This window comes from Lacerta agilis, chromosome 10 (assembly GCF_009819535.1).
Source record: "Lacerta agilis isolate rLacAgi1 chromosome 10, rLacAgi1.pri, whole genome shotgun sequence".
Classification (NCBI taxonomy): domain Eukaryota; kingdom Metazoa; phylum Chordata; class Lepidosauria; order Squamata; family Lacertidae; genus Lacerta; species Lacerta agilis.
Genome location: NC_046321.1, coordinates 6,485,978 through 6,512,443, shown reverse-complemented (window position 1 = coordinate 6,512,443; position 26,466 = coordinate 6,485,978). Strand labels below are relative to the sequence as shown.

At 48.0% G+C, this 26,466-nt stretch overlaps 1 protein-coding gene across 1 annotated transcript in view; it reads right to left on the bottom strand.

The window, feature by feature from the left end:
• Positions 1-672: 672 nt before the first annotated feature.
• The window catches only part of PLXNA4 (plexin A4), a 535,577-nt gene continuing 509,783 nt past the window's right edge, over positions 673-26,466 (bottom strand). The window contains 3 exon segments of the mRNA XM_033162012.1: positions 673-1,017; positions 3,779-3,929; positions 23,853-24,065. Coding sequence (XP_033017903.1) covers positions 922-1,017; positions 3,779-3,929; positions 23,853-24,065 — 460 coding nt within the window. The 3' untranslated portion in view covers positions 673-921.

Sequence of the window (26,466 nt, the reverse complement as noted above, 5' to 3'; positions counted from 1 at the left end):
AGTGCCTCACTGCACAACCTGAAGCCGCGCTGGTTTAGGAAGGGATATAAACGCCCCCACTGAGATGCATCTAAAGCAAAAAGAAGAAGAGACAGGTGCTGTTTCAGGTAAAGAAAGGTGTGTGCTTGTATGTGGCTGCCTTTTAGTTTCACAGTCAACGGGGCACAGGTTGAAAATGAGGATAACCCATAAAAACAAAAGTAGATGGATGGATGAAAATTGTGGAGCGGGGAATGGGTGGTTTTCCCTCCTTCCTCCACCCACCCAATCCCAGAAGAGCAGCTGACAACACGGTTAGCTCACAGGGCACACGGACCCCTCTGCCATGCCAGTCCCAAGGAGGAGGGGGGGGTTAAAAGTCACTGGGATCCTCCCCTGTAGGTTGAAGACTGGGGAGCGGCAGCACTGCTGGGTGGGAGGAAAAAACCAAGTTCGTTCCCACTCTGTCGGGGTCCCCAGAGGCAAGAGAGCGAAAGTCCTGCCTGGGCGCAGCTTCCAAATAACACTGAGTTCAGTTTCCCGCTCCACGGTTCCGAGCCCGCAGGGAGCCGGTAAAAGCAGCATCGACAGAGGCGAACCAAGGGCGGTCCACTCTTTTAGTTAACGGATGATATGAACGATATGCTCCGGGGAGAAGGCGGGTGGGGGATCTGTGGACGAGGGAGCTCCACCTCTATGGTGCCCACACTAGGGATTCCTCCGCAGAGACGTCCCTCAAGTCCTTGAGGCCTAGTTGCTTGGCGTCCATAGGTTTGGCGGGCGAGCCTTCGAGGAGTCGAGAGGTGTTTCAGGTGACTCCGCTCGGCGGCCAATCAGAAACTTGCACTTGGTAAAGAGGATGTCCTTGACTGAGGCACGGCTTGGTTTTGTTTGTATGTTTGTTTCAAATCCCTTCCAGGGAGTCCCCTGGTAGGGCAGTTCTCAGCTGTCTATGCTCATGAGGGTTATAACTTGTTCAAGTTTGTAGGCCAGCTTTTGCTTCCCGGCCTGGTCATCTTGATCAAGGGCTCCAAGGATCTGGGTAATAATAATAATAATAACAATAATAATAATAATAATAATTTTTTATTTATACCCCACCCTTCCCGATTTAAAAACCGGGCTCAGGGCGGCTAACAACAAATATAAAACATTGATTAAAAATGACTTTAAAAACAGCTTAAAAACAGTATAAAGTACAGTGGTGCCCCGCTAGACGAATGCTTCGCTAGACGAAAAACTTGCTAGACGAACGCATTCGTCTAGCGGAAGGCAGCCCCGCAAGACGAAAAAGTCTATGGGGCTGCCTCGCAAGACGAAAATTTTTCGTCTTTTTTTTTTTGTCTAGCAAAAACGCGGCTTGCATTGCCGCTTCGCTAGACAAAAAACCCGCTAGACGAAAATTTTTGCAGGACAAATTATTTTCGTCTAGCAGGGCACCACTGTACAACATAAATGTATCACTGCCAGGGCTATCTAGCCAAGTTAGTCCTGCTAGGGCCAGCAAGGAGACCAGGGAAGAGTTTAAATGTGGGGTCTCAGTAGGGTTTCTTCATAGAAAAAGGGAAGGGGAAAAGGAATGGAGGATCAGGCTAAATTGAAGACCGGGTGGAATAGCTCTGTCTTACAGGCACTGTGGAAGGAGATCAAGTCCTGCAGGGCCCTAGTCTCGTGGGATAGAGCATTCCACCAGGTTGGAGCCATCACTGAAAAGGCCCTGGCCCTAGTAAAGGATAATCTGGCTTCTTTAGGACCTGGGACCCTTAAGCTATTATTATTCATGGACCTTAGATCCTCTGCAGGACATACCAGGCGAGGCAGTCCCATAAGTACGAGGGTCCTAGGGAAGAGAGGCAGAAGAGAGACATCTTAATGGTCGAAGCTGGTCATGTCAAACGAAATTAGCAACCCTCCACCTCTGAAGCAGGAGAACAATCAAGCCTGGCATGAGCAGGGGCATTGCTATAAGACAGGAGTGGGTAACCTGTTGCCTCCAGGTGTAGTTGGACTCCAACTCCCATCATGCCCAGCAGCATGGCCAACTTGGGCCCCAGAATGTGGGTTGCCAGCATGGCGTCATGGAGCGGGGCATATGCACACTCTGGTGCCGCAGAGGCGTCTGGATCGGGGCCTGTGCCCCAGCTGCGGGGCTTCTGTTGTGCAAAGCCACAGAAGTGCAAATTTGCATCCCCCCCCACCATTTTAAAAAGCATTTTTGCAGAACAGATGCTGCTGTTTCTAGCCAAGGAACTCCGCAGAGCACTGAAGTCTTCCCCCTGCCCGTCCATCTTATTGGAAATCCTACTCAGCAACATTCCTGACTTCTGAGGTTCCAAGAGGTGAGGAAATCTTTGGAGCCGGAAAGGTTAAAATTTTGCTTTCAACGACAATGAAAAGCTGAGATTCTCAGGAAGTTGGATTCTGCAGCCAGTAGGCCACGTTCCATGTTAAATTCCTCTGTGCTTGTGGGGAACTGCAGCAAACACACGCAGCGCTGCTTGAAATGCCACATTACATGGCCAAGACCTTAAAAATGTCGTGGAAAAAATGGACAAAACAAAATATTTTTTTTTAAAAAAAAATTATTCCAGCAGCACCTTAGAGACCAACTAAGTTTGTTCTTGGTATGAGCTTTTGTGTGCATGCACACTTCTTCAGATACACAGTGTGCACGCACACAAAAGCTCATACCAAGAACAAACTTAGTTGGTCTCTAAGGTGCTACTAGAAGGATTTTATTTTTTTACTATGGCAGACCAACACGGCTACCTACCTGTAAGTGGAAAAAATGGGACATCCTGCGACATCCTCCCCCCCGTGAGAGGCCATTTTGGGCGCTATGATCTTGTGCAATTTTGCACTGAGATCTTGCCTCGAAAAACTGCTTTTTGGGGGCCAAGATCTTGCGCGGTACCCCAAAACACTCATCTTTTGGGCTCCATAATCTCGCATGGGTCATAAGACTCATGCGGGAACATAATTAGGAAGACTCTCATCCCAGTTTTGGGATTTAACTTTTTGGAGGTTATGAATGGCCACAGAGCCAGGCCTCCCCAGACCCCAATTCAGGGATGGAGAACCTGTAGGGAGGCATCCAGATGTTGTGGGTCTTCAGCTGTCATCAGCCCCAGCCAGCATGACCAATGGGCGGGGATGGTGGGAGCTGCCATTCAACAACATCTGGAGTGCCACAGGTTCCCCATCACCTCAATAACTTAAAAGTTTCGCTGTCAGACACGGGAGTTTCAGGCATATACATTATTCACAGTAGACGTTGCATGAAATAAAATGTGTCCTGGAGGTCTGAGGCTGCTGCCCTTTCAACCCACAAGCCACGGGGCACTGTGAAAAATCCAGAGGCATGGCAAGTTCAATTCAGTTCATGTTTAAAGCTGAATCTGTCGGAATTGTACCTTCTCAAAAAATATGCGGACTGGAATACACCCAGCCTACCGAATTCTGTAATGTTTACAGAACCTGACAATGTTTACAGAGGTGCATATATTGGGAGGAAAATGTGCATAAGAATGAAAATATTAGTGAACATTATAAATGACAATATGTTAGCAGAAACGGTTTGCAGAAGTGTGAATGCTGCTCAAAACTGCACACCGAAAGTTGCTTATTTTTGGGGGATGGGATCACATTAAAATGCTAGAAGAATTTTCAAGAGGAATTTTTTTAATTAAAAAAAATGCAGAAATGTAATTTTTTTTAGTAACAATTAGAACCAAAATCGACAGATCCGTCCGCCCCTCGTGGCAGCCATGATTTCCTCCCTGCCCCAAGCCCATCTCACCTCTTCGTTGTACTTGCCCACGTAGGAGTAGATCTCTGAGAGGGAGCTCATTGTGTTGAATTCATTCATGTGCATGCGGGATTGCTCAGCCAGGTAGGCGTTCATGTCCTGGTCGCTGATAGCTGGCATCTTGCCGATATCTGAGTAGTACCTGGTGGGGATCAGAGAGGCCGTTTAAGTGTTGTGCCGGAGTGAGTTCTACCAATAAGCCGAAAAGATCCAAAAATTTCAATTGGCAAGAACTAGAGATGGGGCCTTCTTAGCACTGGCCCCATGACCGTGGAACTCATTCCCTGGGGAGATCTACCAAACCCCCTTTTCAGGTGCGCTCTGCAGACCTTCTTGTTTTGAAAGGGCTTTTACAAAAACCTTGCTTTAGTGAACGATTGTTTTCAGTGGCTGCCACTACAGGGGAATTGCTTACTATACAGTCATACCTTGGTTGTTGAATGTAATCTGTTCTGGAAGTCCGTTTGATTCCCGAAACCGTTCAAAAACCAAGGTGAGGCTTCCTATTGGCTGCAGGAGCTTCCTGCACTCGAGCGGAAGCCACATTGGACGTTCGGCTTCCAAAAAAGTTTGAAAACCAGAACACTTACTTTCGGGTTTTTGGTGAATTCAGATCTGGTCTGAACAAAGACATTGGATTCTTATCTCATTATACAGTGGTACCTCAACTTACAAATTTAATCCGTTCCGAATGCACATTCGTAGGTCAAAAATTCGTAAGTCGAAAAAAGTGAATTCCCCATAGGAATGCATTGGAAACAAAAAAATCGGAAAAATTTGTAAGTCGAGTAAACCGCATCTAAACTTCATAAGTCGAGTAAACCCCATCTAAACTTTGTAAGTCGAGTAAACCGCATCTAAACTTCGTATGTCGAGTAAACCCCATCTAAAACTGCCAACGGATGTCCTTCAGATGTCGAAAAATTCGTAGGCGTGCGGACACTTTTTTCATTCGTAAGTCAAAAAATTCGTATGTCGAGTAATTCGTAAGTCGAGGTACCACTGTACATGACAAAGCTATCTTTAGCCATCTCACCCCTTGCCTTTTCCTGCAAGACCAATTGCAGTCATTAACAGTCGTCAACAGGTTTTCCACACCTATCAGCTGATCACCCATTCCCACCAGCCTTCTGAGTAATACCCCTCCCCACCCTCTTCACTATATATAGGGTCTGGTGACTTCCGTTTCAGTGTATCTGAAGAAGTGTGCATGCACACGAAAGCTCATACCAAGAACAAACTTAGCTGGTCTCTAAGGTGCTACTGGAAAGATTTTTTTTATTTTATTTTGTTTTGACTATGGCAGACCAACACGGCTACCTACCTGAGACTGTACTGAGTTTGCATTCCTTTTAACTGCATTTATGTCAACAGAATTCCACTGCTATACAGGGGTACCTCTGGTTAAGAACTTAATTCGTTCCGGAGGTCCGTACTTAAACTGAAACCGTTCTTAACTGGAGGTACCACTTTAGCTAATGGGGCCTCCCACTGCTGCCGTGCCACTGCTGCACAATTTCTGTTCTCATCCTGAAGCAAAGTTCTTAACCCGAGGTACTATTTCTGGGATAGTAAATTTCAGGTTACAGGTCTGTAACCTGAAGCATCTGTAACCCAAGGTACCACTGTAGTGCCGGTTTAATATTTCAAGTCACTTTGCAAAGGCTTGTGGTTTTGAAATGTAGTTGTGAATTCTAAAATGAAATAAAATAAAGGACAGATGTACATCTGTCCACAGTTCAAGAAGGATACTGACAAGCTGGAACGTGTCCAGAAGAGGGCAACCAAAATGGTCAAAGGCCTGGAAACAATGCCTTATGAGGAACAGCTTAGGGAGCTGGGTTTGTTTAGCCTGGAGAAGAGAAGGTTAAGGGGTGATATGATAGCCATGTTCAAATATATAAAAGGATGTCATATAAAGGAGGGTGAAAGTTTGTTTTCTGCTGCTCCAGAGAAGCGGACACGGGGCAATGGATTCAAACTACAAGAAAGAAGATTCTACCTAAACATTAGGAAGAACTTCCAGACAGTGAGAGCTGTTCAACAGTGGAATTTGCTGCCAAGGAGTGTGGTGGAGTCTCCTTCTTTGGAGGTCTTGAAGCGGAGGCTTGACAGCCATCTGTCAGGAATGCTTTGATGTTGTTTCCTGCTTGGCAGGGGGTTGGACTGGATGGCCCTTGTGGCCCTTCTACATACTGTCTCTGTAACACTGTGACTTGGTAACTCTGAGCCTGAGGTGAGTGGTCGGGGCAGAACTCTGAAAGCCAGCAATCCAGCCATCCTTCCACAATTGCATTTCTGTTCTTGTTTTGGGGTTTCTGTGAATGCAAAGCCTGGTTGCAGTTGGTAGGGCCACACCCCACTTAAGCTAATAGACCAGCTGCCACTGCTAACTAGACTTCAGGCTCCAGCAATGAACACCAGTGACTCTGAATTTGAAAACACCACCATCCAGGTCTAGGGCTCTGAAATGGCTTCCCGGAACCCAAGCTGGGCCTGGCACAGTCCCATATACAGTGCAAAATGTTTGCGTATGGCAAGAGGTTGTCACTTTAAGGCAGTTGCTATTTTGGATGCCCTCCTTCCCTCCCTCCCTCCCTCCGTCCCCTCCACACACAACCCCCCCCCCCCAAGTATGGCAGGCCTTCGAGGACAAGATTTGCGGAAGGTAATCAGTCACTGTCACCGGCAGCTGTGCTCCGCTGTCAACTGGTTAATTAGGCTCCGTCATTTACATTTTTAATTTCTCCAATTTGACATTTCGCGCGCATGCACCCCTCAACACAGTGGTGCGCGCACACACATGCCCGGAAAAAAGGCCCCTAACGCCAGCGCCGCCGCGATTTTATAATTAGGGGAAACGGAGAAGGAGAAGGAGCCAAAATAGCTGACAGGTGCCTCGTCGATGGCGCCGCAGCCACCTGCTGAGTTCAGCAACCAAATCTCCTGGGGCAGAAAAGGGAAGGGAAGCGGGTGCCGGCATTGCAGAGAGCGGGGATGCAGGCAAGGCAAGGGGGACCTCTTTAATCTGGGCTGCCGCAGGAAAGGGAAGATGGAGCTGGAGGCAGAGGGAAACCAAGTTCTGGGGGACCTACTGGAGTTAAGAGCAGCAGTGGCTGGTGTGGTTAAGAGTGTCCTACTAGGACAGGCTTCCTCCACCTTGGCCCTCCAGGTGTTTTGAGACTACAATTCCCATCATCCCTGACCACTGGTCCCTGTTAGCTAGGGATCATGGGAATTGTAGGCCAAAAACATCTGGAGAGCCGAGGTTGAGGAAGGACCTGGGAGAAGCCAGGGTTCAGGTAATCCCCACTCAGCCGAGAAGCTCACTAGGTGATCTTGGGGGATAGCCGCTGACTCTCAGCCTAACCTATCTCACAGGTTCAGGTAGGTAGCCATGTTGGTCTGAGGCAGTCAAAATACATATACAGGTGAAACTCGAAAAATTAGAGTATCGTGGAAAAGTCCATTTATGTAAGCAATTTTTTTTCATTAGCTACTGGAGTTTAATATATGAGATAGACTCATGACGTGCAAAGCGAGACATGTCAAGCCTTGGCTTGTTATAATTGTGGTGATTATGGCGTACGGCTGATGAGAACCCCAAAGTTGAAATTGTTAATTTGGGGTTCTCATCAGCTGTATGCCATAATCACCACAATTATAACAAATAAAGGCTTGACATATCTCGCTTTGCATGTCATGAGTCTATCTCATATATTAGCTTCACTTTTTAAGTTGAATTACTGAAAGAAATGAACCTTTCCACAATATTCTATATTTTCGAGTTTCACCTGTATATAAATAGCCACCTCATGAGAAGAGAAGGCTCCCTGGAAAAGACCCTGATGTTGGGAAAGATGGAGGGCACAAGGAGAAGGGGACGACAGAGGATGAGATGGTTGGACAGTGTTCTCGAAGTGACTAGCATGAGTCTGACCAAACTGCGGGAGGCAGTGAAGGATAAGCGTGCCTGGCGTGCTCTGGTCCATGGGGTCACGAAGAGTCGGACATGACTGAACGACTGAACAACAACAACAATAAATAGTCCAGTAGCACCTTAGAGACCAACTATGTTTATTCTTGGTATGAGCTTTCCTGTGCATGCACACGAAAGCTTATACCAAGAACAAACTTAGTTGGTCTCTAAGGTGCTACTGGACATTTTTTATTTATATATATATTTCTATCTCACAGGGTTGCTGTTCTGGGGGTTAAATGGGGGGGGGGGCAGACTGTGTATGCCACCTTGAGTCACTGGGAAGGAAAGGTGGGACACCAATGCAGCAAATGACAATGCGGCTGCCCGCCCATGAAGCAGATTGTTGAGACATCGTGCCAGAAACCAGAAGCCGCATGTCCCTTGAATCTAGCAGCGACCTGGACACAGAGTTGGAGGCTGTAGGGACACAAAATAGTTCTCTGCAGCTTCACTTCTTGCAGTGAGGGAACCATTGGAAGGCCCTCAGAGTTGGACTTCAGTGTCTGTGCCGAACGATGGGGGTAGAGATGCTCCTTCAGTAAAAAAGTAAAGGAGCCCGGACGGTTAAGCCCAGTCAAAGGTGACTATGGGTTTGTGGCGTTCATCTCGCTTTCAGGCCAAGGGAGCTGGCTTTTGTCCACAGACAGCTTTCCGGGTCATGTGGCCAGCATGACTAAACCGCTTCTGGCCCAATGCAACAATGTGACACAAACCAGATTGCACGGAAATGCCATTTACCCTCCTGCCGCAGCGGTGCCTATATATCTACTTGCACCGGCGTGCTTTCGAACTGCTAGGTTGGCAGGAGCTGGGACAGAGCGATAGGAGCTCACCCTGTTGCGGGGATTTGAACCGCCGACCTTCCGATCAGCAAGCCCAAGAGCCTCGGTGGTTTAGACCACAGCGTCGCCCATGACCCTTCAGGTATACAGGGTCTACTAATATTATGAGAGTGTGAGAAAAACGTCTCCCTGTCTACATTTCTCCACACTAAGCATGATCTGATACATCCTCCTTACTTATCATTATTTTTTAAAACAAACTAAAAATTCCCAAATATTTCAACCTTTCTTTGTAGGGGAATTTTTCCAGCACCTTGATCTGTGCCGATGCTGTGGAATTGGACGATGAAACAAATCCAGCTCTCATCTCCAGCCCTGCCTGCTGGTCGCCATTCCCTCTGACTGGTCATGCCAACAGAGGGTACCATTCGTGTCTGCCTAGTCAGACCCCAAACTGCCCTGACCCAACTGCACGAGCACTGCTGTCGATGCCCACGGATGCCAACATAGACATTTTGTGTCGGGCAGATAATCAAAGGGCCTTGTCAAGATCCAGCCCCGCAGGGGGAAATCGGGCACATGCCCAGAATAAATGCCCTCGCCGCCTGACAGCTGTGCCCGGCAGTGTCTGAATGACAGCAGCCAAGGAGAAAGCAGCTGAGGCCACGGGTGCCAGCGAAACAACAGAGCATCCATTTGAGCTCAGTCCTGCTTTCCTCTGAGTTTGCTGAAGTTTTCCAGCTGCTCATCAAGCAGACGAGCGGTTGAGAGTGAACTTAGCGCATGCCGGAAACTGAACACATGAGCAGCTGGTGTGTGTGGTTCTAGGCAACGGGGAGATGGATTTATAGTTCCCGAAAGGAGTCTGCCGAAAGGCAGTCACGCTCTTTATAAATATTTCATGTGTGCCCTCCCGCAGAGCTGAAGAGGAGAGCAGGCGCTGGGATTACGCTAGGCAAAAAACAAAAGAGGCAACGACACGCTTTTTCTGGGGGAGAAATGATGGAACACACTTTTGGGCAGTGGTTCCCAAAGTTGGCAGTACCCACCTCTGGAGTGGGTGGGATTGCCTAGGGGGTGTTAAGAGGCAAGGGGCGGCAGGGTGCTGGTGCTGGAGATGCAAATGGCTAGATCGAGTTCATCAGCTTTGCTGAATTAATTCAGCTAAATGGTTTCAACCGGATTTCGAATAAAAGTGCAATTAATTGTTACGGTTTTCGATTTTGTTGTTTTGTTATCTTCCCTAGTGGGCCGTGCAAACTGCTTTTCTGAGCGATGCTTGGGATAGCGAAGCCCTGTTATCTTCGTGGTGAAGGAAGAAAGCTGGACTCGCATAAGAGGAAGGATTTGCATCCCACATCTGACATCCGCCATCAAGCACAGTAGCTCATCATGCTCATCATTGGGCTTACTGAGACCTCCGTTGAATCGACCCTCTTTTGCACAATGTTCCCCTTGACTTCCTCCTCTGGCCCCACCCTTCCCTTCCAGCTGGGTTTCTGTCCCCACCCCATCTCCTGACTGCTTCCCCCAGGTCCTGAGGCCTGTCCTGTTCTCCCTCCTTACTCTCAATCCCGTCCCACGCTAACCCCAGAAAACCAGCCACATTCTGGAGGGGAAGGGGAGGGCACAATGCACCAAACACTCTCTCGTGGGGTCAGCGAACCCAAGGTTAATCCGAGGCGCAATGATTACTCATTGATTATGGCTAATTGCTGACCTGCCAAGTGATCATGTGTCAGGGACTGGCTGGATGCAGAGGAGGGAAGGCTTGGAGCCAGGGTATTGGTGGTGGGACACCGGGGAGAGGTCGGAGGGAGAAGACTGGGAAGAGGGGCTGGATGCTGGAAGGGCAACAGGGTTTAGTGAGCAGGAAGAGCCTGTGACAGGGAGCAGTACGGACTCTGAGGCTGAAGCAGAGGGGGCAGTCAAGGAACTGCTGAAGAATCTCCCCCTTCCCGCTAGTCTCTGTGAACTTGCAGAGTAATAAGTAGAGCAGAACAGAGGTCAGAGATGCGCAGAAAAATCCGGGAGAGGAGGAGCCTTAGGGGAGTTGGAAAGCAGAGACTTTCAGTCCCGGCAATTGCTGCATAGGGGCAAGATCTACTGGGAAGAGTTACTGAGGCCACTAGGAAGAGTTGTATGAATAAAGAGTTATCTTCACTGTCAACTGAGATCTGCTTCCTTTATTACCGAATCCATCCTTGACATCCTGTGCAAAAGAGTAGCAATTCAGAGCCCAGGCTACCAGCCATTTAAAGGTGCCCGCAGCAAGCCCTCACAGATGGGACTCCTGCATTGCAGGGGGTCGGACCAGATGACCCTTTGGGTCCCTTGTAACTCTACAGTTCTGTGATTCTATGTCAGACTCTGGCACCCCCCCCCCGTCACCTTCGCTCCTCGTTCTCATCGCCTCTTCCCCTGTCACAGCCCAGGTGCTCCTGTGCGGCTGGGTGACAGACAGACAGAGGCAGCACTTGTGAAGCACTCCAGATATCAGGTTTGGACGTTGTGCGGGATGGAATGACAGTTTAATTTGCAGAGCTATGGCTCTTGGTGCCTGTTCCCCGTCGGAGGAGCGGAGATACCTCTATTACGCCAGACCTGTCACCCATCTGTAGAGAAGGAGGGGTTAGGGAAAATGTTGGTGGATCTGACAGATCCAATGTCTGCTTTTGTCTAATTGACTCTCCCTGCTTCTCTCTGGCTCCTGAAGGCCTGGTAAGCTGCAGTCAAAGACCTCCAGCAGAGTCGGTTGGTGCATGTGCCGTTCTGCACACTTGCGTGTAATACGCCAGCATCCTGAAGGAGGCAGCAAACAACCCAATGGAACCCTTAACTCCACGTCAAACACACACTTCTGCCTCTACCCCTCTTTTCTCAAAGGCCTTTTCTCTCCTCTTCCTGCTGCTTTGTCACCTGTCCACTTTGAGATTTGGATCTGGGTTCAAATCTGTCGCAGTAAATCAAACAGTCAAATCTGGAGTTAACTCTTGATTAGCAAGAACACAATCCTCTTGAGTTCCAGGTCTAACGATCACAGCAGCTCATTCCCTGCACGTCTTACTCCACGAAATCACTCGCCGAGACTAAATGTCCCCACTTCCCCCTGGTCATCTATGCCTCCTCCTCTCCAGGCCTCCTTCCAAGCAATTGAAGACTGTACCTGTGTGCCTGCCTTTGCTCCTCCCGCTTCATGCCTCTCCTGGTGCTGGAAGACAGAGGGGGAGGGGAGCTTGTCCCAGCAGGAGCGGGAGACACCCATGACCCTTCACCATCCAGACTCATCTCTGCCCCTTAATCTCCCTCCTCTCCTTTGCCTGCTTCAGCTCCTGCCTCTGATGCTCGACTTATCTCTGCCGCAGACTATTCCAAATATTTGTAATGATAGTTTGTTTTTGTTTTGTTTTTGTTTTTAAAAAAATGTTTTTAGCTGTTCTTATTTTTAACTGTAAGCCACCTTGAGTCCATGTCAGGGGAAAAGGTGGAGTATCATCATCATCATCATCACGTTGACTTGGTTAACTGTATCACTGCAATTGCATACAAAGGAAGGGGAAGGGGAAGGGGAAATCCCCTACTTCCTAAAAATGGGAGGAAGCCATTAATGATACCATGAAGTTCTGATGCATTCTAGGAAGCTGTTCCCCCCCCCCCCAGCAGACATTCCAAGAAGCTATGGGTTAGCAGTGGTGGGGATGGGATCGGGGGGGGGGTTGTTGTCTTGCCTTGGTTTTCACTCCCTTTCCTCCAGGGATGCCAACTTGAATAAAATATTTGGGGGCCCCAAGTAAGCCCCGCCCCACACAATCAATCACGTGATTGTTTCATCACATGTCTGTATTTACATTCCAACACTGTTGGAAGTCATGGGAACGGATGTTGTTTTCACACTGTTCGGTTCTGCTGTGCTTTCGTATTCCATTCTCTCCGAGAAAGAAGAGAGAGCGTGCGCCATGTTTTCCTTTGTCCTGTTTTGTACATAAATAAAGTAGCTTGGTACTCACACCTTGAGCCTAGCTCTGCTAAGTCAATGTGTGCTCACGTCTTCGAGACATGAGTCATAGCAGCACGTTGGGGAAGAAGATTGATGGATCCCCAAAGCAGCATGCAGAAGAGAGTAACGGGCTGACAGGTATATATGTCGTTTTGCCTGGGTGCCTGCCCTGCCTGCTGGCCAGAACCCCAACAGCACACACACACCATTTGAATGGGAAAGCCCATCAACTTTGGGGGGACCCGGCCCCCTCAAATATTTTATTTTGGGGGCCAAAGCACCCCCACCCCCTAGGAGTTAGCTCCTATGCTCTCCACAGTCTTTTTAAGACAGGTAAACCAATGCCAGTGTACTGGAAGAAGCAAAGATCACCAGTGTTGAAGCAATGATTCTTCAATATCAACTTCGTTGGGCTGGTCATGTTGTGCAGATGCCTGATTATCGTCTTCCAAAGCAACTACTCTATCCCAAACTAAAAAATGGGAAGCGTAATGCTGGTGGTCAACAAAAGAGGTTTAAAGACTCTTTTAAGGCAAATCTTTAAAAATGTAGTATAAACACCAACAACTGTGAAACACTGGCCTGCGAGCATTCCAGTTGGAGAACAGCTTTTACCAAAGGTGTCGTGGAGTTTGAAGATGCTCGAACTCAGGACGCAAGGGAGAAACATGCTAAGAGGAAGGCATGCTTGGCAAATCCACACCATAATCAACTCCTGCCCAGAAACCTATGTCCCCCCTGTGGAAGGATGTGTGGGTCCAGAATTGGCCTCCACAGTCACTTACGGACTCTCTGTTAAGACCGTGTTCATGGAAGACAATCTTACTCAGCTACGAGTGATCGCCAAAGAAGAAGAAGACAGTCATTTGTCAGTTCGTCAAAAGGCAAAAGAGCAACTGCATTAGTGATCATCTCATTTCAGCTCTGCAGTCTTCTAGGGTGGCCTCGCTTTTCGCCGCAGCATGGAGCTCATTGTCTTGTGGGGTGACTTTACTGTCGCTGCCGGTGCTCGGGATGCCTGCTCATTAATAATCATTTAGCGTATGAAAAGCTTGTAATGAGTCCATGTGTTGCAGGCAGCAGACGCAATTAAGGGGAACGACATAATTATGCAACCTCCTCCAGCTGCTCAGGTGTGGAGGGGCGTGGAACTTCCTTTGGCACCAGAGGCTCATGGGAGGCATTAGGCCAGAGGCCGGGGGTCTTCCCCTTTCGCCATGATGTAGCACAAAGGTTTGCCAAGGTGGGACTGGGCTTACCCAACAGTTGGCATGCAAGTGGAAAAAGAGGATGAGGGAGGGTGCCAAACTACCTAGGAGGTGATATCAGCTCTTCCAACCGGAGGTGTGTTCCCGCGCACCCATATCTCTATCAAGCCGCATTGGTCTGACTTCAGAGAGAAGAACCTATGGTTTGCGTCAAATGAATGGCAATGGGTAATTGGAGTAATTAAATATTCCCCAACAGACGGGCCTGGCTTCAGATAAAATGGAAGTCACTTGCATTCCCAGGATCAAGGTAACTGATGTTAGAGGCATGGAAGAAAGAATCTGCCTCTTGCAGAGAGAGAGAGAGAGAGAGAGAGAGAGAGAGAGAGAGAGAGAGAGAGAGAGACTCATGCATTGTCCATCAGTAGGCAAGACCAGGACACTTTCAGAAGGAAAGAAGAAGAAGAGTTTGGATTTGATATCCCGCTTTTCACTACCCGAAGGAGTCTCAAAGCGGCTAACATTCTCCTTTCCCTTCCTCCCCCACAACAAACACTCTGTGAGGTGAGTGGGGCTGAGAGACTTCAAGAAGTGTGACTAGCCCAAGGTCACCCAGCAGCTGCATGTGGAGGAGCGGGGACGCGAACCCGGTTCCCCAGATTACGAGTCTACCGCTCTTAACCACTACACCACACTTGTTCCCAAAGCAGATGTTTCTCTTGCCAAATATGGGATATGGGATATTTGAACTCCTCCTTTCTTCCCTCTTCATATGGAAGTGTAAGCATCTCACTTTATTTGATTATTGCTTTTATATTCCCCTTTTCGTCCTAACTAGATGTTCCCTCTGCCCATTGTCCCCTCTGTTCTCCACCTTTCCTGAGATAAATCCTTGCCCCTTCTCCTCTGGCCCATCACAATCTGTTCATGCATCTCATCTCACATATACTTTTCCTTCAAAGCATTTTTCAACATTCCCCCCCCCCCTTCTGGTAAGACATAGACAATTGCTTTCTTGTTTCTGCTTACTTTGTATTTTTCTAAGTTATTTGCAGTTGTGTTTTGACATTATCCTTACAGCTGTAAATCACTGCCTGGAAAGTAGCAGGCGCATTTTTTATTATAAATAAATTTTTAAAATCTTATATCTTAAGACTGCACAAACTCTAATCTGGAAGAATGAAACAAAGAAATATGCCACCTCATATTAAATCAGGACATTGATCCAGCTAACTCAATATTATCTACATCAGGTAGATGTGGGACACGGGTGGCGCTGTGGTCTAAACCACTGAGCTTCTTGGGCTTGCCGATCGGAAGGTTGGCGGTTCGAATCCCTGCGACAGGGTGAGCTCCCGTTGCTTTGTCCCAGCTCCTGCCAAGCTAGCAGTTTGAAAGAACACCAGCGCAAGTATATAAATAGGTACCACTGCGGCAGGAAGGTAAATGCCATTTCCATGCACTCTGGCACTCATCACAGTCCTCTGTGCACCAGAAGTGGTTTAGTCCTGCTGGCCATATGATCCGGAAAGCTGTCTGTGGACAGACACCAGCTCCCTTGGCCTGAAAGCGAGATGAGCGCCACAACCCCACAGTCACCTTTGAGTGGACTTCACCGTCCAGGGGTCCTTGACCTTGACCTTTACACCAGGTATTGTCAACTGTTTTCAGTCCCAGGAGCCACTTTTAACTCCAACATGCAATTGGGTACCCATTTCCACACCTTTCCTCATATATTTGCATGGTGGTAGCGCTCCTGTTGCGACCCACCTTGGATCTGATTGCGACCCACCACTTGAAGACCAGTGGATTACACTGACAGGCAGAGGCGCTCTGGGGTTTGAGGAAGAGCTCTCTCCCAACCATAGTTGGAGTTGCCTGGGATTGAACCTGCAGCCTTCTGTATGCAAAGCCACTGAGCTACAGCTTTTTCCTAACGCACATGCCTATTCTGGAGAGGCAACGCATCCACAACAGCAAACGTTAGGAATCCATTCTGGAGCTCATGTGTCTTCTCTGGAGATGACTCTCAAGATGCTCATTATATAGTTGGTAAGAGAGTTTGGAAGATGGGATTAATGCCTCTTCTGATTCCGTGCTACATTTGGGCAACGGGGGTCACAAGGTGGGGGCATGGGGAGCGGTATGCCCTGGATGTCATGTCTAAGTGGGGTGACAAATCCCACCCCCGGGCTGATCACTGTGGCGGTGCTCACACCGCTGGCGGGCATATTGGCGCGGTCGGCAATGTGGAAATCCGCCTGTCGGTCGTGCAAAAATGCCCAGTGGGTAGTACTGGCACCCCCGGCGGGCGTATTTGTGCGATCGGCGCTGCAGAAATCTGGGCACTGATCACAGTAAAATGCCTGTCAGGCAGCACAGCCCCCCCCCCCCCCGACAGGCGTATTGGTGCAATCAGCGCTGGGGAAATCTGGCTGCCGATTGTGGACAAAAGCCCGTCTGTCGGTGCTGCCCCCTTGCGCCCTGCTGGCCCCACCCCGCATGCTGCTGGCTCCACCGCCTGCTGGCCCTGCCCGCGGCACACAATCGGCTTTCTCCACCACTGCATTTGGGCTTTATCGGAAGAAGAAAAGCTCCCATGGGGCCAATGGGAGCTTTCCCGCTTAAGCTGAATGGAAGCAAGCGCAGGGGTGATTTTTGTCAAGATCACAATGCAGAGGGAAGATCTCAACCTCTCTTTCCCATGTGCTGATAGTCCCAATGGGAAAAAACCCTAAACTTGTAATTAAGTATTTTTAATTAATCAACGATGTGATTGCAGGTAACGCAGTTGGCATCATTTGTAATTAAGTCCTGGGCACAAGCGATGACATCACCTCCATTTCCTAGGCTTTTTAACAGGTTGTGGTGCCTTTCTGTGTGACCAATAATAATAATAATAATAATGAGTGACAGCTTAACTTTCTGGCTTCACTCTCCCTTCCTTGCGTACCTTCCTTTCACGCTGTTCCTTGTTGCATGGAAATGTTTTATTGCTTGTGACAAATGCAATTAAGCTGCACTGATCAAGTTCTAAGTAGTGTTGCGGATTTGGCAGCATGGAGAGGAACCAAAGGTCAGCCGTGTGCCCCCCTCCCCCCAGCTCCGCCACACCACTGCATGTTAACAAGCTGGTCCCTCTTGGAACATCTGCTCTTCCCTAGGGCTCTAGGATAGCTCATCAAACACTGCCAAAGTCACAGGATTTGCCACTCCAAAAAGGAGGCTTTGACACCAAAGGGGGCTTCAAACGGAGAGGAAGAAGAAAAGGGTCCAGTCCGGTGGCTCCGGGGCTAATTTGCGCCGTCCTTCTCTGAAACCAAAGAGCCGAGGTCAGCCTTGGATCTTGGCTTCTCTGATCTCACTTCAGAGACAGAGGAAGGGACCTCAAGCGCCAACAGACGCGATGAATAAAAGATGGCCGAAGGTATCCTTGACCTCCGTGGAATGTCTGCAGTTACAAAGTTGTGTCTGGGGTGTTACAAAAGTTTAGCATGTGGGCATCCAGCTCCCATGTCCCTTAAGATGCCTAAGTTTTACATTCTCCCATACAAACTCGCCTGTGGAAGGGAGGACCTTAACTTAATGGGAGGGCATCCGCCCACTGAGCATTGAAAGAATGCCGTCTGAAACCGTCAAGAGCCACAGTCAGTATGGACAGCACTGAGCTACATGGTCCAATGGTCTGACTTGGTATAAGACAGCTTCCTATTTTTCGCTGGCATCCATCTGTCTTGGGAGACAATGGAACAGTACACCTTGAGGGGTGGTCAAACTGTTGGAGAGTTATAGCACCCACTGTGCTTGTAGAGAACAATATGGGAGAGACATGTTTCGTTGCTGCTGGGGCAGGCGAAGGTGTCTGGTTTTGCTGTTGCAGGTGCACCATGGCGTTTCTTCTCTCTGCGGTCCTGCCAGCGGTTATTCCTCCTTTGGCCACTACTGTGGATGCACGACTTGACTGCCCGTCTCCAGGCACTGCAGTCATCTGCAAGGGATTCCTGTTTGTGGGCTTCCCAGAGGTATCTGTTTGGCCCCTCTGAGAACAGGATGTTGGACAAGATGGGCCATTGGCCTGATCCAGCAGGGCACTTCATACGTTCTTAATATCTTTAAAAGGGGGGCAGGTGGCACATCTCCAGGCCAAATGCAGCCCTCTTGCTCTTGGTACATGGTCATCAGGACTCTCCTCAAGCCAAACCCTGTTTGTCACAGGCCACCCTCCCCACTGGCCCCAATCCTTTCCTTCAAGTGCTTTGCCTGGTCAAAATGTATCCTTGAATTGTGGTAATGGCTCCACCCATAATTGGCATTTGTGTCCACCTCCAGAAGGTTGCCCATGGAGGGAATTGTGCTGCAAAAAAGGTCCCCATCCCTGTTTTAGCACCTGTTTGCTCACAATTTCCAGAGGAAAAATCTCAAACCAGTAAGTCTTGGGCAACTGCATGCCACTCTCCCCACTGTGGGAAGAAAGCAAGGGTTGGGTCATACTGCACTGGGTATATCTCCTTAGGCCTCACCCTGCCCCAAAGAACAAGAGCTTTCAGTCATGGATCCAGAGATGAAAGGTTGTAGCCAGTGCTAGTTCTTCTCAGACTAGACCCATTGAAGTTGCTGGATATGACTAACTTTGGTTCATCCAGAGTCTGCTCTGAGCAGGACTCGGCTGAATACAACCCAAAACATTGAAATCAGGGGGAGGAAGCTCAAGACCTCCAAGCTGCTATATCTAGCTCTCAGGACTCTCTTTGCACTCCTCATTGGCCCTTCATTGCACCCCTTTCCTGTTTATTTTGCCTGGATCGAACTCTGGTAAATGCCTCTTGCTCATTTGGATGGAGCAGGCTGTGTGTGAATGTACGTAGAAACTGGCCAACTGTACAGAGGCGAGTTTTGCATTCATTCCTCCACCCTCTTTGCCTCTGGCCTCACCTGCCACTGGTCTGCTGCTCAGAAGGTTGCCCAAAAGGGAACACAGGGAACCTGAAAAAGAGGTCCCCCATGTCTGATTTAAATAAGGACAGCAAAGCAACCATATGACCTACTTATGGCTTTCTTTGCCATGCTGAAGGGAATGTGCCTGAAGTTTTGTCCCAGAATATAGAACTAGAGAAATACTTAAGATGTGTTGCTGCCGCCGCCGCTGAGCATTTCTATCCCGTCAGAATGCACTTTGCATTTCGCTGCAGTTTTTAAAAAGAAAAATGCACGCCTGTTAGACTCCACCGGCCTCTTTTGTCCCTGATTTTGCTGGCACAACCGCTGCCCAAGGGAGAGGCCCTCACAGGTTAAGTAGCAGGCGTTGCACTGCTACCTTTGTCTGTTACAATACAAATTCTCAATTTCTCTCCTGTGTGCAGAAAGTGCTGCACGCTCCTTTCCTGGGCGCAGGCAAACTCATTTGCAGGTGGGAAGAGGCCCAAGGCAGCTAAAGACTTCCGTGTTGTAGTCAATATTAAAGGCAATTCTTCTCAGCCCAGCAGCCCCGCTGGGTTCCGATTTGACCAGATAATTATTTTTAGGAGCGGCCGGAGACCTCGATTTCTGCAGAGGCAGTTTCTTAGCAACCAAGGGGCCTCTCTGGAGCTACCTTGCTTAATTATGGCCTAGTTTTCATACTGTACCCAAGTTTTTCTTCTTCATCTTAAGTACTAGAGGGAAACAAGCATAGGGAAAGGGGCAGAACTGGTTCACAGCTGAGCTTGCAAACTCAGGCTACATTCACCTGAACAAAGGCAAACAGCATTTGTTGCTTCTGCAGGGGTTACCGAGAACCGAAAGTATGTCAGATTTTTGTCGTCCCACAAGAGCAAATAATTATCCTTAACAAACCTATCCAAGATACTTTTCATGGTGAGCCCTGCTGACTCGCTCCAGAGTAAGCATCTTTTGGTCTGGTCTTCTTGGTCTGGACCAAAGAACGGGACATTCTGGGATCCAAACAGAAGCCAGAATTGGCTTCTGTGATCCAGGATGTCCCGCTTAAAATGGGACACCCACAGGGTATGCAGCTTAACTATGTGCGGCATGAAGAAGACCCCGCAATTGTTGGCGATGTAAAGAAAAACCAGGTACCCTGTAACACATGTGGTGGCAGTGTAAGGAAATTGAGACATTCTGGGAGGAGATTCACTCAGAGTTGGAAAAAATATATTAAAAGTTCCCTTTAAAAAAACATCAGAAGCCTTCCTTTTGGGAATTACAGAGTTGGATATTCCCAAAAAGGCAAAAGCAATATATATATATTCCACGGTGGCTGCGAGAGTTCTTATAGCAGCAAATTGGAAGAGTGATAAAGTACCCTCAAGGAAAGAATGGATTTCAAAATTAGTGGAATATGCGGAATTAGATAGCCTGTCTGAAAAAAATAAGGAACAAATCAAAACAAGCATTTATTTTAAAATGGGAAGCCTTTAAAACATACTTGAGAAGTAATTATCCCAGTTTAAATTCTGTCGCGGCATTTGAGTAACTTTAGTAGCAGTTCTAAGTCCGCAGTGAGAGATAAGATAGTTTAATCGTATTTAAATGTTGATCAAATGTATTGTGTAATGGCAGTAAACTAAAGAAGATTATCTGAAGTAAGGAGTGGACGGGAAGTCGGGTCTATAGTAACAAAACCATTTTCAGTTTGTCATTTTGTGTTTGACATCATGGTTAGGACTTTCTCTTTTTGATGTGGATGTTGTTGTCTTTTTTCTTTTATGTTTTTGGGATGATGTATATTTGGTTGAATAATAATAAAATAAAATAAAATAAAATAAAATAAAATAAAATAAAATAAAATAAAATAAAATAAAATAAAATAAAATAAAATAAAATAAAGAAGAAGGCCCCACAAACCAACCTTGAACTGATTATAAGTTAAGTGGGAAAGCAAAGTCAGGGATTTGAGCCTGTGACATGCAGGGCCTGCACTGAATGGCCACTTCTTGTTTCCAAAGGCCTGCAACGCTCCCCTCAGCTCCATCCCCTCCTCTGCTGCCTCCCTCGTTCCTCGCACAACCTTTTCTCCTCAGGAGAAATGAGAAGACAGTCTCAGCACATTCTCCGAATTAAGGAGCTGCGTGGCGTGAGAATGATGCTGAGCCAAATGGGCTACGGTGAATATTTTTCCATTCTTGTGTAAGAAACAAAAAAGGAAGGCGAGGGGAAAGAGGCCTGCCAAAAGCTCCCAGCAGAGAGTTATCAGGGTGCTGCTTGGAAATCCATCACGAGCAGGACTTGAAGGCTTCAGGCGTACCTTTCTGCTTGTGCCCGCACATGCTGCAGACACTCCGGGGTACATTATCTTATGGCTAATAGGCCCTTTTGAGAGTCCCATGGACTGCAAGAAGATCAGACCTATCCATTCTGAAGGAAATTGGTCCTGAGTGCTCACTGGAAGCATAGATCCTGAAGCTGAGGCTCCAGTACTTTGGCCACCTCATGAGAAGAGAAGACTCCCTGGAAAAGACCCTGATGTTGGGAAAGATGGAGGGCACAAGGAGAAGGGGACGACAGAGGATGAGATGGTTCCACAGTGTTCTTGAAGCTACCAACATGAGTCTGAGCAAACTGCAGGAGGCAGTGGAAGACAGGAGTGCCTGGCGTGCTCTGGTCCATGGGCTCACGAAGAGTCGGACACGACTAAACGACTGAACAACAACAACATGTATCAATTTGGTTGAGTATTAGGGGATAGGCCAGAGAGAGCACCCCTCTTTTCTAAGCTTGGAAATCCATCACGAGCAGGACTTGAAGGCTTCAGGCGTACCTTTCTGCTTGTGCCCACACACGCTACAGACACTCCAGGGTACATTATCTTATGGCTAATAGGCCCTTTTGAGAGTCCCGTGGACTGCAAGAAGGAAATCAGCCCTGAGTGCTCACTGGAAGGACAAATCCTGAAGCTGAGGCTCCAATAGTTTGACCACCTCATGAGAAGAGAAGACTCCCTAGAAAAGACCCTGATGTTGGGAAAGATGGAAGGCACAAGGAGAAGGGGACGACAGAGGATGAGATGGTTGGACAGTGTTCTCGAAGCAACTGGCATGAGTTTGGCCAAACTGTGGGAGGCAGTGGAAGACAGGGGTGCCTGGCGTGCTCTGGTCCATGGGGTCACGAAGTGTCGGACACGACTAAACGACTAAACAACAACAACAATAGGCCCTGGCAAGCTTTTCCTCCATTAATGCCCTGGATAGGATGACACTGTCCCTGAAGGAGGAGGTGTGTAATCTGTGCAATTTCCTAGACCCAAGTTGCCTGTCAGCTGGTAACATCAAGGCCAGATTACTGTAATGTGTTCTACATGGGGCTACCCTTAAGGTTGGTCCACAGGCTGCAGCTGGCTCAGGATGTGGCAGCTAGGCTGCTTGTGGGGCAAACAACTTCTAGCATATAACAGCTTGTTTGCAGGATCTGCGCTTGATGCCAGTCTAAATCCGGGCTGAGTTCAAGGTGTTCGGAAGACAGTTTGGAATCAGGTGATTTGAGAGACTGTTTTATCCCCAATATACCCATATAAGCCAGATATAACAATATACTCCAGTATAACCCAGATTACTGCAGGTAGTGGGAGAGTTTCTCTGCAAAGTCCCCTGAAAGATCAGAAACTCGTCTGTAACATGGAGCAGGGCCTTGGGTGTGGCTGCTCCTTTTTCGGTGGAACAGCCTCTGGGTTGAGATAATGGCCCACTGTTTGTACTTAACAAATCAACTGAGCACGTGATTGTTTGACAAGCTTTTCCAGCTGAATGAAAAGATCTGTGCCCTAACTGGGTTCCCCACACCCCTATTGCTTTTAAACCTATCTTGAATTGGCTTTCATAGTTTTGAAAAACTATAGGTGATTCATTAATAATAATAATAATAATAATAATAATAATAATAATTTATTATTTATACCTCGCCCATCTGGCTGGGTTTTCCCCAGCCGCTCTGGGCAGCTCCCAACAGAATATTAATAATAAAAACGTGATAGAATATCAAACATTAAAAACTTTCCTAAACAAGGCTGCCTTCAGATGTCTTCTAAAAGTCGGATAGTTGTTTATTTCCTTGACATCTGATGGGAGGGCATTTCAAAGGGCGGGTGCCACTACCGAGAAGACCCTCTTCCTGGTTCCCTGTAACCTCACTTCTTGCAGTGAGGGAACCCCCAGAAGGCCCTCGTAGTGGACCCTCAGTGTCCGGGCTGAACGATGGGGGTGGAACCGCTCCTTCAGGTATACTGGGCCGGGGCCGTTTAGGGCTTTAAAGGTCAGCACCAACGCTTTGAATTGTGCTCAGAAATGTACTGGGATCCAATGTAGGTCTGTAAATTTATAACATCACTATCAACTGGGGCAACCCAGTCAGGTGGGCAGGGTACAAACTGTCAGGAGTAGCCCAGCTACTCATGAGGAGAGGGGGAGAGGAAGCCCTGCTCAGGAGCAGGTCAGGGAGAGCTGCTCTTCAAGGGAAGGAAGCTCATGAAGTTATAGGGAACCCGAGCCCCTTTTGCAAACGGACTCCTCCTCCTCCTCCAGCTTATAACAGAAATTGTCTCCAAGCGAGGGAGCGGAGCAAGGGCTCCGTGACACTGCTGAAAGACCCAGCACCACCAGCCAGACGAGATCGGACAGAAGCTCACAGCTTCCGACACAGGCACCACGCAGGGGGGCTAGGGGACCCAAGAGACATCGTTTCAGGGTGCCGAAAATCTGGTGTTGGGCGGGAAGGAGAAGGAATGTACTTCCGGATTCTGATAGTGATTGAACGGTCATGTTTTTGACTATCTCCGCTTGTAAATAGCAATGCTTAATAAATAGCTTCAGTTTTCAAAAGAGGCTCTGTTGTTACTCATGAGCAGCACTGGGGAAGATCCTGACACAAACAAATAATTGCCATGCACTTCAGAAACCATCTTAGCCAATGATCACCATCACATCTGACCTCAACGAATTCCGAAAATGAATTTATGCAGAAACATACATTCTTCTAACTGAACCTATTATTAACCCCTTACACAGCAGGGCGTTGGTCTAGATGACCCTGGGGGTCCCTTCCGGCTCTACAATTCTATGACCGGACAACCCTGAGTTCTAGTGTTGCAAGAAAGGGTGGGACATACCTTTCCACCCAGTTCTTGTAGCTGGGGATATCCTTGGCGTAGAGGAGCTTATTCGAGGGGGAATCCTTGCCCAAACGGTGCTCTGAGGTCGAACAGGAGTCCATGAAGGTTTGCGCTACCACCGAGAGGCAAGCGTCGGTGATGCTGTTCTTGTGGATGTCGAAGACAAACTGCGGGTTCTTGATCATGTTCACCCAAAACCTCAGCGGCAAGCTTCAGGAAAGAAAGAGGGAAGTAAGGAAGGAGGGAAGGCAGAGGAATTGGCTGAATCCCAGCTGTACAGGTTCACCTTGTAAAACACTTTCGAGTGTCAACAAAGAGTCTTCAGCCAACGGAATTGCAACCTTTTGCTTTAATTACAAATGCGAACTTCTTGCAAAGAACTGTTGCAGCTTAAACTGCTGGCATGAAGTCTGAACCCCTTCAGAGGATAGGGGTATCTAGCCTCTGTTTGACTATTCTCCTTATTCTCTGACGTGAGGCTTATCCACAACTCCTCTTGCCCTGATGTTCCCCACTTGTTCCCAAGAGTTTTCCTTGGGGAAGGAATGGGGCAAGGGGCAAACTGCTCAGATCCATGCCCAGATAGCCGGGTTCAAGAGGAAAACCACTTGGACCCATGTTTTCTAGCACAGGACAAGTCAAAGTGTAGATGAGCCTTATGTTAATCTACCAGAACCACACTTGAAAGCCTCATTATGACCTCATTCACGTGCATTATGACCTCGTTCACTTGCAAGAATGAATGCTAAAACAGCTCGTCGTCTGGCTGTAATGGGATAATCCCCATGTATGCAGCCCTGAGCTGCCATGAAACGAGATGCTGATGATAATTATATCAGAGTAATACTGAATTATATGACTAGAACAATAGTGCTGCTCCTTTGCCAGCTTTGTAGTCATTGCACCCCATTTCAAGCTAAACAGGGATGATGACTGTTTCAAAATTTCTTCCTGTTCCGAACCTGTCCAGCTACCTTCAAAGGACCCATGTCCTCCATATGTAAGAACCGTGTTTGACACATGATCCATGAACTCCCAGATAACACAATTCTTTCCCTAACAATTTCCTGGCTATTTCTGTCGATTGCACTTGAATCCTGACTTACTACTGAACCTTCCCCGAGTCGAGGGACTTCTCCCAGCATCTGGTAGCAGAAGATATGTAGAGCAGTGGCTTGGAAGAATGAAGCCAGGGGGAGCCAACTTGGAATCATTTAAATTCGACTGAGAAGAGATCATTTTTTCTTGTTTCTCAAGCACCCCCTTCCACCCACCTTCTTCTCTCCCCCCCGCCCCCCTTAAATATACCTCCTGCTCATTTAGTCTGAGTGGCTTCAATCAGACTTAGATTAGTGCCACAGATGATGTTAATAATATGCTAATGTTTCATTAGCTGAAAGCTTCTTTGGTTGCCTGGAGTTTCTCTGTTTATTTATTTATTTTGGTGTGTACAATGCCGACAGCCTGCCAGTCAGCATGGAGGAGAAGCTTCAGAGCACCTCTTGCTCACTGTCCTGCATCTCAAGACGTGCCAGTGTCTTTCGGATTGTTGAACAGAAGAAGAAGAAGAATTTGGATTTGATATCCCGCTTGATCACTACCCGAAGGAGTCTCAAAGCGGCTCACATTCTCCTTTCCCTTCCTCCCCCACAACAAACACTCTGTGAGGTGAGTGGGGCTGAGAGACTTCAGAGAAGTGTGACTAGCCCAAGGTCACCCAGCAGCTGCATGTGGAGGAGCGGAGACGCGAACCTGGTTCACCACTACCGCTCTTAACCACTACACACTTAACCACTACACCACACTGGCTCTTCCTAGCAGACTGGCCTCCCTCTCTGCTGATCTTTGCGTGTGGCTCCTGTTCCATGGAATATAGCAGCAGCCTACAGCTGGGGTCCCCAAAGAGGCAGCTGTGGGCTCCATCAGACACCCTGCTTGGTGCTAACCAAGCCCCCTTGCATATCACATTTTAAAAAACAAAAACTGAGGGGGTTTCTTGGGTTTCTTGGGTGGCATTCAACCAACTTGTTCTTTAGGGAGGGAGTGGTGCAAGTATGTGGAGTGGTGGGGAAGTCTTGTGTCCAGATCAAGGGAAGTGATAGTACCATTCTATTCTGTCTTGGTCAGACCCCACCTGAAAACACAGTGTCCAGTTCTGGGTGCCACAATTTAAGAATGATATCGACAAGCTGGAAGGTGTGCAGAGGAGGGCAACCAATATGATCAAGGGTCTGGAAACCAATCCTGATGAGGAACGGTTGAAGCAGTTGGGGGTGTTTAGCCTGGAGAAGAGGAGACTGAGAGGAGGCAGAGCAGTCACCTTCAAATATCTCAAGGGCTGTCACATGGAAGAGGGGACAAGCTTGTTTTCTCCTGCTCTGGAGGGTAGGACCTGAACCAGTGGGTTCAAGTTACAAGCAAGGAGATTCTGACTAAACATTAGGAAGAGCTTTTTGATGATAAGAACTGTTCAACAGTGGAACAGATGGTTCTCCTTCACTGGAGGCTTTGGAGCAGAGGTTGGATGGCCAGCTGTTAGAGATTATTTAGCTCTGATTCCTGCATTGCAGGGGGTTGAAATCGATGACCCTTGGGGTCCATTCCAACCCTA